Source organism: Oncorhynchus gorbuscha, linkage group LG12 (genome assembly GCF_021184085.1).
Source record: "Oncorhynchus gorbuscha isolate QuinsamMale2020 ecotype Even-year linkage group LG12, OgorEven_v1.0, whole genome shotgun sequence".
Classification (NCBI taxonomy): domain Eukaryota; kingdom Metazoa; phylum Chordata; class Actinopteri; order Salmoniformes; family Salmonidae; genus Oncorhynchus; species Oncorhynchus gorbuscha.
The window spans coordinates 85,403,071-85,420,220 of record NC_060184.1 but is presented as its reverse complement, the minus strand read 5'-3'; the positions used below and the strand labels follow the sequence as shown (position 1 = coordinate 85,420,220).

Here is a 17,150-nt window from a genome sequence, read left to right as displayed (position 1 = left end):
AATAACAACAGGATAATAACGGGATAATACCTGAATAACAACAGGATAATACCTGAATAACAATGGGATAATACCTGAATAACAACGGGATAATACCTGAATAACAACGGGATAATACCTGAATAACAACGGGATAATACCTGAATAACAACGGGATAATACCTGAATAACAACGGGATAATACCTGAATAACAACGGGATAATACCTGAATAACAACGGGATAATAACGGGATAATACCTGAATAACAACGGGATAATACCTGAATAACAACGGGATAATACCTGAATAACAACGGGATAATAACGGGATAATACCTGAATAACAACAGGATAATACCTGAATAACAACGGGATAATACCTGAATAACAACGGGATAATAACGGGATAATACCTGAATAACAACGGGATAATACCTGAATAACAACGGGATAATACCTGAATAACAACGGGATAATACCTGAATAACAACGGGATAATACCTGAATAACAACGGGATAATACCTGAATAACAACGGGATAATACCTGAATAACAACGGGATAATACCTGAATAACAACGGGATAATACCTGAATAACAACGGGATAATAACGGGATAATACCTGAATAACAATGGGATAATACCTGAATAACAACGGGATAATAACGGGATAATACCTGAATAACAACGGGATAATACCTGAATAACAACGGGATAATACCTGAATAACAACGGGACAATACCTGAATAACAACGGGATAATAACGGGATAATACCTGAATAACAACAGGATAATACCTGAATAACAACGGGATAATACCTGAATAACAACAGGATAATAACGGGATAATACCTGAATAACAACGGGATAATACCTGAATAACAACGGGATAATACCTGAATAACAACGGGATAATACCTGAATAACAACGGGATAATACCTGAATAACAACGGGATAATACCTGAATAACAATGGGATAATACCTGAATAACAACGGGATAATACCTGAATAACAACGGGATAATACCTGAATAACAACGGGATAATAACGGGATAATACCTGAATAACAACAGGATAATACCTGAATAACAACGGGATAATACCTGAATAACAACGGGATAATAACGGGATAATACCTGAATAACAACGGGATAATACCTGAATAACAACGGGATAATAACGGGATAATACCTGAATAATAACGGGATAATACCTGAATAACAACAGGATAACAACGGGATAATACCTGAATAACAACGGGATAATACCTGAATAACAACAGGATAATACCTGAATAACAACAGGATAATACCTGAATAATAACGGGATAATACCTGAATAACAACAGGATAATACCTGAATAACAACAGGATAATACCTGAATAACAACGGGATAATACCTGAATAACAACGGGATAATAACGGGATAATACCTGAATAACAACAGGATAATACCTGAATAACAACGGGATAATACCTGAATAACAACAGGATAATACCTGAATAACAACGGGATAATAACGGGATAATACCTGAATAACAACAGGATAATACCTGAATAACAACGGGATAATACCTGAATAACAACGGGATAACAACAGGATAATACCTGAATAACAACAGGATAATACCTGAATAACAACGGGACAATACCTGAATAACAACGGGATAATACCTGAATAACAACGGGATAATACCTGAATAACAACGGATAATAACGGGATAATACCTGAATAACAACAGGATAATACCTGAATAACAACGGGATAATAACGGGATAATACCTGAATAACAACAGGATAATACCTGAATAACAACGGATAATAACGGGATAATACCTGAATAACAACAGGATAATACCTGAATAACAACGGGATAATACCTGAATAACAACGGGATAATAACGGGATAATACCTGAATAACAACGGGATAATACCTGAATAACAACGGGATAATACCTGAATAACAACGGGATAATACCTGAATAACAACGGGATAATACCTGAATAACAACGGGATAATACCTGAATAACAACGGGATAATACCTGAATAACAACGGGATAATACCTGAATAACAACGGGATAATAACGGGATAATACCTGAATAACAACAGGATAATACCTGAATAACAACGGGATAATACCTGAATAACAACGGGATAATAACGGGATAATACCTGAATAACAACAGGATAATACCTGAATAACAACGGGATAATACCTGAATAACAACGGGATAATACGTGATAATACCTGAATAACAACGGGATAATACCTGAATAACAACGGGATAATAACGGGATAATACCTGAATAATAACGGGATAATACCTGAATAACAACGGGATAATACCTGAATAACAACGGGATAATACGGGATAATACCTGAATAACAACAGGATAATACCTGAATAACAACAGGATAATACCTGAATAACAACGGGATAATAACGGATAATACCTGAATAATAACGGGATAATACCTGAATAACAACGGGATAATACCTGAATAACGGGATAACAACAGGATAATACCTGAATAACAACGGGATAATACCTGAATAACAACAGGATAATACCTGAATAACAACGGGATAATACCTGAATAACAACGGGATAATACCTGAATAACAACAGGATAATACCTGAATAACAACAGGATAATACCTGAATAACAACAGGATAACAACAAGATAATAACGGGATAAGTGAATACCTTTAGTATAAAGTGTGTGAGGAGTGACTCTCTTCAGAGTACAGTGTGTGTGTGTGTGTGTGTGTGTGTGTGTGTGTGTGTGTGTGTGTGTGTGTGTGTGTGTGTGTGTGTGTGTGTGTGTGTGTGTGTGTGTGTGTGTGTGTGTGTGTGTGTGTGGTTGTGTGTGGAGGGAGTCTCCTCCCACCTGGTGAGGCATCCAACACAGGAAGAAGGCCAGGACAGCCGCCGCCAGCATCCTCAACACCTCATCGTCTCTCGACCGGGTGGTCTTCTGGATGCTCCTTGCCCTGACCAGGGCTTGACCAATTAGGCAGTAGCATGATATGATAATGAGGAAGGGAACCAGGAACCCCAGGATGCTCTTCATCAGGCTGATGATGAGGAGGAGGTGCCTGGAGCCCTGATTGATTGATTGGTTAAATTGACTAGATTATTAAAAGCAGTAGGATGTTCCAGCCGGATGGTAGATAGCAGGTGGGAAAGACTGATACTTTAAACACTTTACACTCAATTCAGTTGAAAACAACAACAGTAAAGGCAACAATTACAAATATTTACACAGAGGTGCCCGTTTAAGAGTCACATTGTGAAAGGATAGCCCTATTCATGTCAAACCTCGGGGTGCAGCACGCCACACGTGGTGATGTTGTAGTTGGTGATGTGCATCAGGTCTCTGGTCAGGGCCGTGGGGACGGACAGCAGTAGGGCGAAGAGCCAAACCAGGACGCAGGTGATACGGGCGTAGAGCACAGTACGGCGCTGCCGCGACCTCACTGGGTGGACGATGGCCAGGTAGCGGTCGATGCTGAGCGCGGTGAGGAAGAAGATGGAGCTGTAGAGGTTGAACATAACCAGGCCAGCGCTGGCCTTACACAGGAACCCACCGAAGGGCCACTGGTAGCCTGTGGCTGTGAAGGTGGCCCACATGGGCAGGGTGATCAGGAAGGTAAGGTCTGAGATGGCTAGGTTGAGGACGAACACATTGGCCACTGTCTTCAGCTTCATGTAACGGTAGATGACCGCCACCACCATGCTGTTCCCCACCATGCCGATGACAAAGTTACAGCCGTACACTACCGGGATCAGGGTGAAGATGAAGTTGTGCCTCCCGGACATGCTGCAGTTCAGATGAATACCTTCGGTCTCTGTGGTCGATGCTCCGACAGCCGTAAAGTTCTCCATTATCAGATTTAACAGCTCCACGGACGGACAGACGGACGGACGGGGGTCGAGGTCAAAGAGGGGATGGTTGACGGACGGACGGACGGGGGGGTCAGTCTGGGGGACAAATACGATATAGGGCCTCCGTCAGTCCTATGAAAGAAACACACAAAAGTTCAGGGACAGTCTAGGAGAGGAGCTTCATTATCAACAGGCCGTAAACAGTCTAGGAGACTGTCTAGGCGCACACCCTAAACCCTAAACCCTAAACCCTAAAACTTAAACCCTACACCCTAAACCCTACACCCTAAACCCTACACAGTACACACTAAACCCTACACCCTAAACCCTACAGGGCCCTTACATGTAAAATAGGAGGCCATCAAAACCAGATGTTGGATGTTATTTCATATGGTAAAAATGACAGGCTGGATTTCAACCCCCTCTCTTTAAACGTCTCTTTAGTGAATAAATAGAAACAGTAAAACTGAAGAGCACTCATCAAATGGTCTGTCTGTATGGCCTGTGTGGGAACCCGGAAGGAGTGTTTCTGTTGTGATACGATCCTGTGTTAATGAAGACTGCATGCAGCCAAACTGTCTTCCTGGATAACTACACCATTACAAACTGAGGAAGAGAGAGGTAGAGAGAGAGGTAGAGAGAGAGGCCGAGAGAGAGGCAGATAGAGAGGTAGAGAGAGGTAGAGAGGTAGAGTGAGCCAGAGAGAGAGAGGTAGAGAGAGAGAGATAGAGAGAGAGGTAGAGCGAGAGGTAGAGAGAAAGGTATAGGTCTCTCTCTCTGGTATGAGCCAGAGAGAGAGAGATAGAGAGAGAGGTAGAGAGAGAGGTAGAGAGAGAGGTGGAGAGAGAGAGAGGTAGAGAGAGAGAGGTAGAGAGAGAGAGGTAGAGAGAGAGGTAGAGAGAGAGAGGTAGAGAGAGAGGTAGAGAGAGAGGTATATAGAGAGAGAGGTAGAGAGAGAGGTAGAGAGAGAGGTGGAGAGAGAGAGGCAGAGAGAGAGGCAGAGAGAGAGGTAGAGAGAGAGACAGAAAGAGAGGTAGAGAGAGAGGTGGAGAGAGAGGTGGAGAGAGAGAGGTAGAGAGAGAGAGGTGGAGGTAGAGAGAGATAGGTAGAGAGAGAGAAGTAGAGAGAGAGGGGTAGAGTGAGAGGTAGAGAGAGATAGGTAGAGAGAGAGGCAGAGAGAGAGGCAGAGAGAGGTAGAGAGAGAGGTAGAGAGAGAGGTAGATAGAGAGAGGTAGAGAGAGAGAGGTAGAGAGAGAGAGAGGTAGAGAGAGAGAAAGCGGTAGAGAGAGAGGTGGAGAGAGAGAGAGGTAGAGAGAGAGGCAGAGAGAGAGGTAGAGAGAGATATAGAGAGAGAGGTAGAGAGAGAGGTAGAGAGAGAGAGGTAGAGAGAGAGGTAGAGAGAGAGGTAGAGAGATAGGTAGAGAGAGAGAGGTAGAGAGAGAGAGGTAGAGAGGTAGAGAGAGAGGTAGAGAGAGAGGTAGAGAGAGAGAGGTAGAGAGAGAGGTAGAGAGAGAGATAGAGAGAGAGGTGGAGAGAGAGGCAGAGAGAGAGGTAGAGAGAGAGAGGTAGAGAGAGAGAGAGAGAGAGAGAGAGAGAGAGAGAGAGAGAGAGAGAGAGAGAGAGAGAGAGAGAGAGAGAGAGAGGAAGAGGTAGAGAGAGGGAGGTAGAGAGAGGGAGGTAGAGAGAGAGGTAGAGAGAGAGAGAGATGGAGAGAGAGGTAGAGAGAGAGAGGTAGAGAGAGAGAGGTAGAGAGAGAGGTAGAGAGAGGTAGAGAGAGAGGTAGAGAGAGAGGTAGAGAGAGAGAGGTAGAGAGAGAGGTGGAGAGAGAGGCAGAGAGAGAGAGGTAGAGAGAGAGGCAGAGAGAGAGGCAGAGAGAGAGATAGAGAGAGAGGTGGAGAGAGAGGCAGAGAGAGAGGTAGAGAGAGAGAGGTAGAGAGAGAGAGAGAGAGAGAGAGAGAGAGAGAGAGAGAGAGAGAGAGAGAGAGAGAGAGAGAGAGAGAGTGTCATGCAGGTGAAAGAGGACCCAAAAGCGACTTGGCGAAAACAGAGTCTTTAATCCAGTAAAGTAAATACAATCAAAAAAACACAACTTTCACTCGAAATGACGAGGACAAACTGGAGACTCGATCTTGAACAGCAGGTGAACAGCAGGTTGCCTCGGGAAGGCACTAGAACCAGACAGACTCAGACACCTGCTCACCACGCAGCATCTGAGGAAAACACGACACGACAGGGCGATACACAAACACAGCACGGTGAATTCTAGACAAGGAACCGACAGGGCAGAAACGAATAACAAGGAGAGAAATAGGGACTCTAATCAGGGAAAAGGATCGGGAACAGGTGTGGGAAGACTAAATGATGATTAGGGGAATAGGAACAGCTGGGAGCAGGAACGGAACGATAGAGAGAAGAGAGAGCGAGAGAGTGAGAGAGGGAGGGGGAGAGAGAGGGATAGAAAGAGGGAAAGAACCTAATAAGACCAGCAGAGGGAAACGAATAGAATGGGAAGCACAGGGACAAGACAAGATAATAAATGACAAAACATGACAGTACCCCCCCACTCACCGAGCGCCTCCTGGCGCACTCGAGGAGGAATCCTGGCGGCAACGGAGGAAATCATCAATGAGTGAACGGTCCAGCACGTCCCGAGACGGAACCCAACTCCTCTCCTCAGGACCGTAACCCTCCCAATCCACTAAGTATTGGTGACCCCGTCCCCGAGAACGCATGTCCATGATCTTATGTACCTTGTAAATAGGTGCGCTCTCGACAAGGACGGGAGGGGGAGGGAAGACGAACGGGGTGCGAAGAAAGGGCTTGACACAGGAGACATGGAAGACAGGATGGACGCGACGAAGATGTCGCGGAAGAAGCAGTCGCACAGCGACAGGATTGACGACCTGGGAGACACGGAACGGACCAATGAACCGCGGAGTCAACTTACGAGAAGCTGTCGTAAGAGGAAGGTTGCGAGTGGAAAGCCACACTCTCTGGCCGCAACAATACCTTGGACTCTTAATCCTGCGTTTATTGGCGGCTCTCACAGTCTGTGCCCTGTAACGGCAAAGTGCAGACCTCACCCTCCTCCAGGTGCGCTCACAACGTTGGACAAACGCTTGAGCGGAGGGAACGCTGGACTCGGCAAGCTGGGATGAGAACAGAGGAGGCTGGTAACCCAGACTACTCTGAAACGGAGATAACCCGGTAGCAGACGAAGGAAGCGAATTGTGAGCGTATTCTGCCCAGGGGAGCTGTTCTGCCCAAGACGCAGGGTTTCTGAAAGAAAGGCTGCGTAGTATGCGACCAATCGTCTGATTGGCCCTCTCTGCTTGACCGTTAGACTGGGGATGAAACCCGGAAGAGAGACTGACGGACGCACCAATCAAACGACAGAACTCCCTCCAAAACTGTGACGTGAATTGCGGGCCTCTGTCTGAAACGGCGTCTAACGGGAGGCCATGAATTCTGAATACATTCTCGATAATGATTTGTGCCGTCTCCTTAGCGGAAGGAAGTTTAGCGAGGGAATGAAATGTGCCGCCTTAGAGAACCTATCGACAACCGTAAGAATCACAGTCTTCCCCGCAGACAAAGGCAGACCGGTAATGAAGTCTAGGGCGATGTGAGACCATGGTCGAGAAGGAATGGGGAGCGGTCTGAGACGACCGGCAGGAGGAGAGTTACCCGACTTAGTCTGCGCGCAGTCCGAACAAGCAGCCACGAAACGGCGCGTATCACGCTCCTGAGTCGGCCACCAAAAGCGCTGGCGAATAGACGCAAGAGTGCCTCGAACACCGGGATGACCAGCTAACTTGGCAGAGTGAGCCCACTGAAGAACAGCCAGACGAGTGGAAACAGGAACGAAAAGGAGGTTACTAGGACAAGCGCGCGGCGACGCAGTGTGCGTGAGTGCTTGCTTAACCTGTCTTTCAATTCCCAGACTGTTAACCCGACAACACGCCCATAAGGAAGAATCCCCTCGGGATCAGTAGAAGCCACAGAAGAACTAAACAGACGGGATAAGGCATCAGGCTTGGTGTTCTTGCTACCCGGACGGTAAGAAATCACAAACTCGAAACGAGCGAAAAACAACGCCCAACGAGCTTGACGGGCATTAAGTCGTTTGGCAGAACGGATGTACTCAAGGTTCTTATGGTCTGTCCAAACGACAAAAGGAACGGTCGCCCCTCCAACCACTGTCGCCATTCGCCTAGGGCTAAGCGGATGGCGAGCAGTTCACGGTTACCCACATCATAGTTGCGCTCAGATGGCGACAGGCGATGAGAAAAATAAGCGCAAGGATGAACCTTATCGTCAGACTGGAAGCGCTGGGATAGAATGGCTCCCACGCCTACCTCTGAAGCGTCAACCTCGACAATGAATTGTCTAGTGACGTCAGGAGTAACGAGGATAGGAGCGGACGTAAAACGTTCTTTTGGAAGATCAAAAGCTCCCTGGGCGGAACCGGACCACTTAAAACACGTCTTGACAGAAGTAAGAGCTGTGAGAGGGCAGCAACTTGACCGAAATTACGAATGAAACGCCGATAGAAATTAGCGAAACCTAAAAAGCGCTGCAACTCGACACGTGACCTTGGAACGGGCCAATCACTGACAGCTTGGACCTTAGCGGAATCCATCTGAATGCCTTCAGCGGAAATAACGGAACCGAGAAAAGTAACGGAGGAGACATGAAAAGAGCACTTCTCAGCCTTTACGTAGAGACAATTCTCTAAAAGGCGCTGTAGAACACGTCGAACGTGCTGAACATGAATCTCGAGTGACGGAGAAAAAATCAGGATATCGTCAAGATAGACAAAAACAAAGATGTTCAGCATGTCTCTCAGAACATCATTAACTAATGCCTGAAAAACAGCTGGCGCATTGGCGAGACCGAACGGCAGAACCCGGTACTCAAAATGCCCTAACGGAGTGTTAAACGCCGTTTTCCACTCGTCCCCCTCTCTGATGCGCACGAGATGGTAAGCGTTACGAAGGTCCAACTTAGTAAAGCACCTGGCTCCCTGCAGAATCTCGAAGGCTGATGACATAAGGGGAAGCGGATAACGATTCTTAACCGTTATGTCATTCAGCCCTCGATAATCCACGCAGGGGCGCAGAGTACCGTCCTTCTTCTTAACAAAAAAGAACCCCGCCCCGGCCGGAGAGGAAGAAGGCACTATGGTACCGGCGTCAAGAGACACAGACAAATAATCCTCGAGAGCCTTACGTTCGGGAGCCGACAGAGAGTATAGTCTACCCCGAGGAGGAGTGGTCCCCGGAAGGAGATCAATACTACAATCATACGACCGGTGAGGAGGAAGGGAGTTGGCTCGGGACCGACTGAAGACCGTGCGCAGATCATGATATTCCTCCGGCACTCCTGTCAAATCGCCAGGTTCCTCCTGAGAAGTAGGGACAGAAGAAACGGGAGGGATGGCAGACATTAAACACTTCACATGACAAGAAACGTTCCAGGATAGGATAGAATTACTAGACCAATTAATAGAAGGATTATGACATACTAGCCAGGGATGACCCAAAACAACAGGTGTAAACGGTGAACGGAAAATCAAAAAAGAAATAGTCTCACTGTGGTTACCAGATACTGTGAGGGTTAAAGGTAGTGTCTCAAATCTGATACTGGGAAGATGACTACCATCTAAGGCGAACATGGGCGTAGGCTTCTCTAACTCTCTGAAAGGAATGTCATGTTTCCGAACCCATGCTTCGTCCATGAAACAACCCTCAGCCCCAGAGTCTATCAAGGCACTACATGTAGCACCCGAACCGGTCCAGCGTAGATGGACCGACAAAGTAGTACAGGATTTTGATGGAGAGACTTGAGTAGTAGCGCTCACCTGTAGCCCTCCGCTTACAGATGAGCTCTGGCTTTTACTGGACATGAATTAACAAAATGTCCAGCAACTCCGCAATAGAGGCACAGGCGGTTGGTGATCCTCCGTTCCCTCTCCTTAGTCGAGATGCGAATCCCTCCCAGCTGCATGGGCTCAGTCTCTGAGCCAGAGGAGGGAGATGGTTGCGATGCGGAGCAGGGAATCACCGTTGATGCGAGCTCTCTTCCACGAGCCCGGTGACGAAGATCTACCCGTCGTTCTATGCGGATGGCGAGAGCAATCAAAGAGTCCACATCTGGAGGAACCTCCCGGGAGAGAATCTCATCCTTAACCACTGCGTGGAGTCCCTCCAGAAAACGAGCGAGCAGCGCCGGCTCGTTCCACTCACTAGAGGCAGCAAGAGTGCGAAACTCAATAGAATAATCCGTTATGGACCGTTCACCTTGGCATAAGGAAGCCAGGGCCCTAGAAGCCTCCCTACCAAAAACTGAACGGTCAAAAACCCGAATCATCTCCTCTTTAAAGTTCTGGAACTTGTTAGAGCAATCAGCCCTTGCCTCCCAGATAGCTGTGCCCCATTCTCGAGCCCGGCCAGTAAGGAGTGAAATGACGTAAGCAACCCGAGCTCTCTCTCTAGAGTATGTGTTGGGTTGGAGAGAGAACACAATCTCACACTGCGTGAGAAAGGAGCGGCACTCAGTGGGCTGCCCGGAGTAGCAAGGTGGGTTATTAACCCTAGGTTCTGGAGGCTCGGCAGGCCAGGAAGTAACAGGTGGCACGAGACGAAGACTCTGGAACTGTCCAGAGAGGTCGGAAACCTGAGCGGCCAGGTTCTCCACGGCATGGCGAGCAGCAGACAATTCCTGCTCGTGTCTGCCGAGCATGGCTCCTTGGATCTCGACGGCAGTGTAACGAGCGTCTGAAGTCGCTGGGTCCATTCCTTGGTCGGTTCCTTCTGTCATGCAGGTGAAAGAGGACCCAAAAGCGACTTGGCGAAAACAGAGTCTTTAATCCAGTAAAGTAAATACAATCAAAAAACACAACTTTCACTCGAAATGACGAGGACAAACTGGAGACTCGATCTTGAACAGCAGGTGAACAGCAGGTTGCCTCGGGAAGGCACTAGAACCAGACAGACTCAGACACCTGCTCACCACGCAGCATCTGAGGAAAACACGACACGACAGGGCGATACACAAACACAGCACGGTGAATTCTAGACAAGGAACCGACAGGGCAGAAACGAATAACAAGGAGAGAAATAGGGACTCTAATCAGGGAAAAGGATCGGGAACAGGTGTGGGAAGACTAAATGATGATTAGGGGAATAGGAACAGCTGGGAGCAGGAACGGAACGATAGAGAGAAGAGAGAGCGAGAGAGTGAGAGAGGGAGGGGGAGAGAGAGGGATAGAAAGAGGGAAAGAACCTAATAAGACCAGCAGAGGGAAACGAATAGAATGGGAAGCACAGGGACAAGACAAGATAATAAATGACAAAACATGACAGAGAGAGAGAGAGAGAGAGAGGAAGAGGTAGAGAGAGGGAGGTAGAGAGAGGGAGGTAGAAAGAGAGGTAGAGAGAGAGAGAGATGGAGAGAGAGGTAGAGAGAGAGAGGTAGAGAGAGAGAGGTAGAGAGAGAGGTAGAGAGAGGTAGAGAGAGAGGTAGAGAGAGAGAGGTAGAGAGAGAGGTGGAGAGAGAGGCAGAGAGAGAAAGGCAGAGAGAGAGGCAGAGAGAGAGGCAGAGAGAGAGGTAGAGAGAGAGAGGTAGAGAGAGGTAGAGGGGTATAGAGAGAGGTAGAGTGAGGTAGAGGTGGAGAGAGAGAGAGGTAGAGAGAGAGAGGTGGAGAGAGAGGTAGAGAGAGAGGTAGAAAGAGAGGTAGAGATATTAAAGGGTGTGACTCCATGTCACGTTTCAGGCTGTGTGAGCTAAGGACCCAGCATGGTAACTTCCAACTAACAAACAGGACTGTGGGGGTCCGGTCAGTACACTGGACTCTCTGTCTGTCTGTCTGTCTGTCTGTCTGTCTGTCTGTCTGTCTGTCTGTCTGTCTGTCTGTCTGTCTGTCTGTCTGTCTGTCTGTCTGTCTGTCTGTCTGTCTGTCTGTCTGTCTGTCTGTCTGTCTGTCTGTCTGTCTGTCTGTCTGTCTGTCTGTCTGTCTGTCTGTCTGTCTGTCTGTCTGTCTGTCTGTCTGTCTGTCTGTGTGAACATCAAACCTGTGAGCCTCTGGCTACATAGGGGTTTAGGTTCATTGTTAAATAATATAGTGTGGATATAAACATTAAAGCATTAATTTAAATGTTTAGTGTATGGGGTTTAAAACATGCACCATTAGTGGAGCCTCAAGTGTTCAACTGTTACTTCGCTGCAACCTACTCTCAGAGCATTTTCTACTATTGTTTACGTAAATCCGCTAACTCGTTTTAGTGTGATATTTTACGTTTCATTTGGTACTGTACATATTCATTTGTGGATGTCCATTTCGTATGATATGTTTTGAATTACAATTTGTATGATATGTTATGAATTTGCTAAATGTAAGATACTAAATGCTAAAGTTCTCCACGATGAGGATTGAACACGTAGCCTTTGGGTTGCTAGACATTTGCCTTATACGCCTACCCATCCACCCCGACCAACCACCCTCCTTATGTTTTTGTCTTAAGTAACCTTCTGGCTTATGTAATCATACAAAACCGAATTACTTTTACTATGTTACGTCTAGTCTATGAGACCAGGCTTCTATGCTACTTAACCCACCACAGATATATTTAAGAAAAAGGTAATGTCTTTGAATATCAGGTATAACTACATTAAAGGAAAACGTACTGGGAAAGACAGACTGAGGGTTTGAACGTACTGGGAAAGACAGACTGAGGGTTTGAACGTACTGGGAAAGACAGACTGAGGGTTTGAACGTACTGGGAAAGACAGACTGAGGGTATGAACGTACTGGGAAAGACAGACTGAGGGTTTGAACGTACTGGGAAAGACAGACTGCGGGTTTGAACGTACTGGGAAAGACAGACTGAGGGTTTGAACGTACTGGGAAAGACAGACTGAGGGTTTGAACGTACTGGGAAAGACAGACTGAGGGTTTGAACGTACTGGGAAAGACAGACTGAGGGTTTGAACGTACTGGGAAAGACAGACTGAGGGTTTGAACGTACTGGGAAAGACAGACTGAGGGTTTGAACGTACTGGGAAAGACAGACTGAGGGTATGAACGTACTGGGAAAGACAGACTGAGGGTTTGAACGTACTGGGAAAGACAGACTGCGGGTTTGAACGTACTGGGAAAGACAGACTGAGGGTTTGAACGTACTGGGAAAGACAGACTGAGGGTTTGAACGTACTGGGAAAGACAGATTGCGGGTTTGAACGTACTGGGAAAGACAGACTGCGGGTTTGAACGTACTGGGAAAGACAGACTGAGGGTTTGAACGTACTGGGAAAGACAGACTGAGGGTTTGAACGTACTGGGAAAGACAGATTGCGGGTTTGAACGTACTGGGAAAGACAGACTGAGGGTATGAACGTACTGGGAAAGACAGACTGAGGGTATGATCGTACTGGGAAAGACAGACTGAGGGTTTGAACGTACTGGGAAAGACAGACAGAGGGTTTGAACGTACTGGGAAAGACAGACTGAGGGTTTGAACGTACTGGGAAAGACAGATTGCGGGTTTGAACGTACTGGGAAAGACAGACTGAGGGTATGAACGTACTGGGAAAGACAGACTGAGGGTTTGAACGTACTGGGAAAGACAGACTGAGGGTTTGAACGTACTGGGAAAGACAGACTGAGGGTTTGAACGTACTGGGAAAGACAGACTGAGGGTTTGAACGTACTGGGAAAGACAGACTGAGGGTTTGAACGTACTGGGAAAGACAGACTGAGGGTTTGAACGTACTGGGAAAGACAGACTGAGGGTATGAACGTACTGGGAAAGACAGACAGAGGGTTTGAACGTACTGGGAAAGACAGACTGAGGGTTTGAACGTACTGGGAAAGACAGACTCAGGGTATGAACGTACTGGGAAAGACAGACTCAGGGTATGAACGTACTGGGAAAGACAGACTCAGGGTATGAACGTACTGGGAAAGACAGACTCAGGGTATGAACGTACTGGGAAAGACAGACTCAGGGTATGAACGTACTGGGAAAGACAGACTGAGGGTGTGAACGTACTGGGAAAGACAGACTGAGGGTATGAACGTACTGGGAAAGACAGACTCAGGGTATGAACATACTGGGAAAGACAGACTCAGGGTATGAACGTACTGGGAAAGACAGACTCAGGGTATGAACGTACTGGGAAAGACAGACTCAGGGTATGAACGTACTGGGAAAGACAGACTGAGGGTTTGAACGTACTGGGAAAGACAGACTCAGGGTTTGAACGTACTGGGAAAGACAGACTCAGGGTATGAACGTACTGGGAAAGACAGACTCAGGGTATGAACGTACTGGGAAAGACAGACTGAGGGTGTGAACGTACTGGGAAAGACAGACTGAGGGTATGAACGTACTGGGAAAGACAGACTCAGGGTATGAACGTACTGGGAAAGACAGACTGAGGGTGTGAACGTACTGGGAAAGACAGACTCAGGGTATGAACGTACTGGGAAAGACAGACTCAGGGTATGAACGTACTGGGAAAGACAGACTCAGGGTATGAACGTACTGGGAAAGACAGACTCAGGGTATGAACGTACTGGGAAAGACAGACTCAGGGTATGAACGTACTGGGAAAGACAGACTCAGGGTATGAACGTACTGGGAAAGACAGACTCAGGGTATGAACGTACTGGGAAAGACAGACTCAGGGTATGACTGCTTTCTTACAGGTTAGAGACCAGTTGCAGTTTCAGAGTTAATGAATTATTGTACAGTAAAACCATCAAAGATAATCCCATTTACAGAATATGAAAGGAATGTCTTTGTTCTCTGGTTCTGTATGTATTTACTTGTGGTCTGATTTCTGCTGTAACCTTTCTACCATTTGAACTGAAGTGAGACGGGGGCCTACAAGCCACAAGGTGGCATCACAACTCATTGGGATATTATGAAACACTTTCTTCACTCCTTCACGACGTGCACAGCAAAGCATCTCAGAGTGGCATCCAGTCCATCTGTCCATATTCTTATTCATTAGATTGTAAAAGATTAGATTGTAACAGGCCATACTGATCCTTCTGTAGAGCAACAGTCCTGCTCTCAGGGCCCTGAGCTCTCCCAACAGGGATTTGATCTGGAGCAGATCAAACCTCCTCCACTCTCTTCGCCTCTATGGGTGGATGCATCCTTTAGAAACAGCCTTTCTGCATTAAAGGGCCAATCAGCAGTTGAATGAATAAGATATTGTTTTGGTAAAAAGCTGAGGCCATTCTCTAATTCATAGAGCTACAGATGCAAGGACTGATATCAGAATAGTTAGAACCATGTTTTGAGGCTGTATACTGTTTGTTTAAATGTACTTTGTTTACAAATATATTGGAGTAAAACAGGCTTATATTTGTGTTCTGATGGGGTACGACAGTTGAACTATAGCTCATGAGGAATTTAGTTATATTCTTCAAAAATCACTGGGGACATACCATTAATGTATGAGTAAAAAAAATGTGTGTAGCAACTGCAGATGGCCCCTTTACAGCTACAGTAAAGCTACGGCCATAATGAGGTGCAGCTGTGGCTTGCTGCTCTGTTACTCGACAATGTCGGGAGCCAAGGGAAACAGAATAATGAAATATCTATTAGAGAGAGTTGCCATAAAGCCACACAGACGTCAGGGTTTAGGAGTGTCGTGTTAATGATTAAAAGACTGGAGACACAAGTATCCATTTTCCATTTTCATTGAAAACATTTTGGGGAGAAAAACATTTCCTTGTTTTTGTTTTGATAGAGCCAACATGTAAATGTTTGGAACGCTGTACAGCGAAAGTAAAACAGACAACTCAAAATGACATCTTCCTATATGATGTAATAATAATAATAATAATATAATATAATATAGAAAAATCACATTCTCATTCCCTGTAAATTTCCACACGTGAAGAAAATCCATATCCGTGATGACATGATCTGAAACCACAATAGATATTACAGTACATTTACATTTACATTTAAGTCATTTAGCAGACGCTCTTATCCAGAGCGACTTACAAATTGGTGCATTCACCTTATGACATCCAGTGGGACAGTCACTTAACAATAGTGCATCTAAAACTTAGGGGGGTGGGGTGAGAGGGATTACTTAACCTATCCTAGGTATTCCTTAAAGAGGTGGGGTTTCAGGTGTCTCCGGAAGGTGGTGATTGACTCCGCTGTCCTGGCGTCGTGAGGGAGTTTGTTCCACCATTGGGGGCCAGGGCAGCGAACAGTTTTGACTGGGCTGAGCGGGAGCTGTACTTCCTCAGTGGTAGGGAGGCGAGCAGGCCAGAGGTGGATGAACGCAGTGCCCTTGTTTGGGTGTAGGGCCTGATCAGAGCCTGGAGGTACTGAGGTGCCGTTCCCCTCACAGCTCCGTAGGCAAGCACCATGGTCTTGTAGCGGATGCGAGCTTCAACTGGAAGCCAGTGGAGAGAACGGAGGAGCGGGGTGACGTGAGAGAACTTGGGAAGGTTGAACACCAGACGGGCTGCGGCGTTCTGGATGAGTTGAAGGGGTTTAATGGCACAGGCAGGGAGCCCAGCCAACAGCGAGTTGCAGTAATCCAGACGGGAGATGACAAGTGCCTGGATTAGGACCTGCGCCGCTTCCTGTGTGAGGCAGGGTCGTACTCTGCGGATGTTGTAGAGCATGAACCTACAGGAACGGGCCACCGCCTTGATGTTAGTTGAGAACGACAGGGTGTTGTCCAGGATCACGCCAAGGTTCTTGGCGCTCTGGGAGGAGGACACAATGGAGTTGTCGACCGTGATGGCGAGATCATGGAACGGGCAGTCCTTCCCCGGGAGGAAGAGCAGCTCCGTCTTGCCGAGGTTCAGCTTGAGGTGGTGATCCGTCATCCACACTGATATGTCTGCCAGACATGCAGAGATGCGATTCGCCACCTGGTCATCAGAAGGGGGAAAGGAGAAGATTAATTGTGTGTCGTCTGCATAGCAATGATAAGAGAGACCATGTGAGGTTATGACAGAGCCAAGTGACTTGGTGTATAGCGAGAATAGGAGAGGGCCAAGAACAGAGCCCTGGGGACACCAGTGGTGAGAGCGCGTGGTGAGGAGACAGATTCTCGCCACGCCACCTGGTAGGAGCGACCTGTCAGGTAGGACGCAATCCAAGCGTGGGCCGCGCCGGAGATGCCCAACTCGGAGAGGGTGGAGAGGAGGATCTGATGGTTCACAGTATCGAAGGCAGCCGATAGATCTAGAAGGATGAGAGCAGAGGAGAGAGAGTTAGCTT

General features: G+C 47.0%; 1 protein-coding gene across 2 annotated transcripts in view; it reads right to left on the bottom strand.

Annotated features, from left to right (window-relative positions):
• The window catches only part of LOC123990316 (type-1 angiotensin II receptor-like), a 61,836-nt gene that overhangs the window by 3,596 nt on the left and 41,090 nt on the right, over nucleotides 1–17,150 (bottom strand). For both annotated transcript variants that reach the window (XM_046290910.1, XM_046290909.1), the window contains 2 exons: nucleotides 3,316–4,014; nucleotides 2,885–3,100 (listed from right to left, as the gene is read on the bottom strand). In XM_046290910.1, the coding sequence (XP_046146866.1) occupies nucleotides 2,885–3,100; nucleotides 3,316–3,882 (783 nt within the window). In that variant the 5' untranslated portion in view covers nucleotides 3,883–4,014. The remainder of the gene's footprint in view (nucleotides 1–2,884; nucleotides 3,101–3,315; nucleotides 4,015–17,150) is intronic.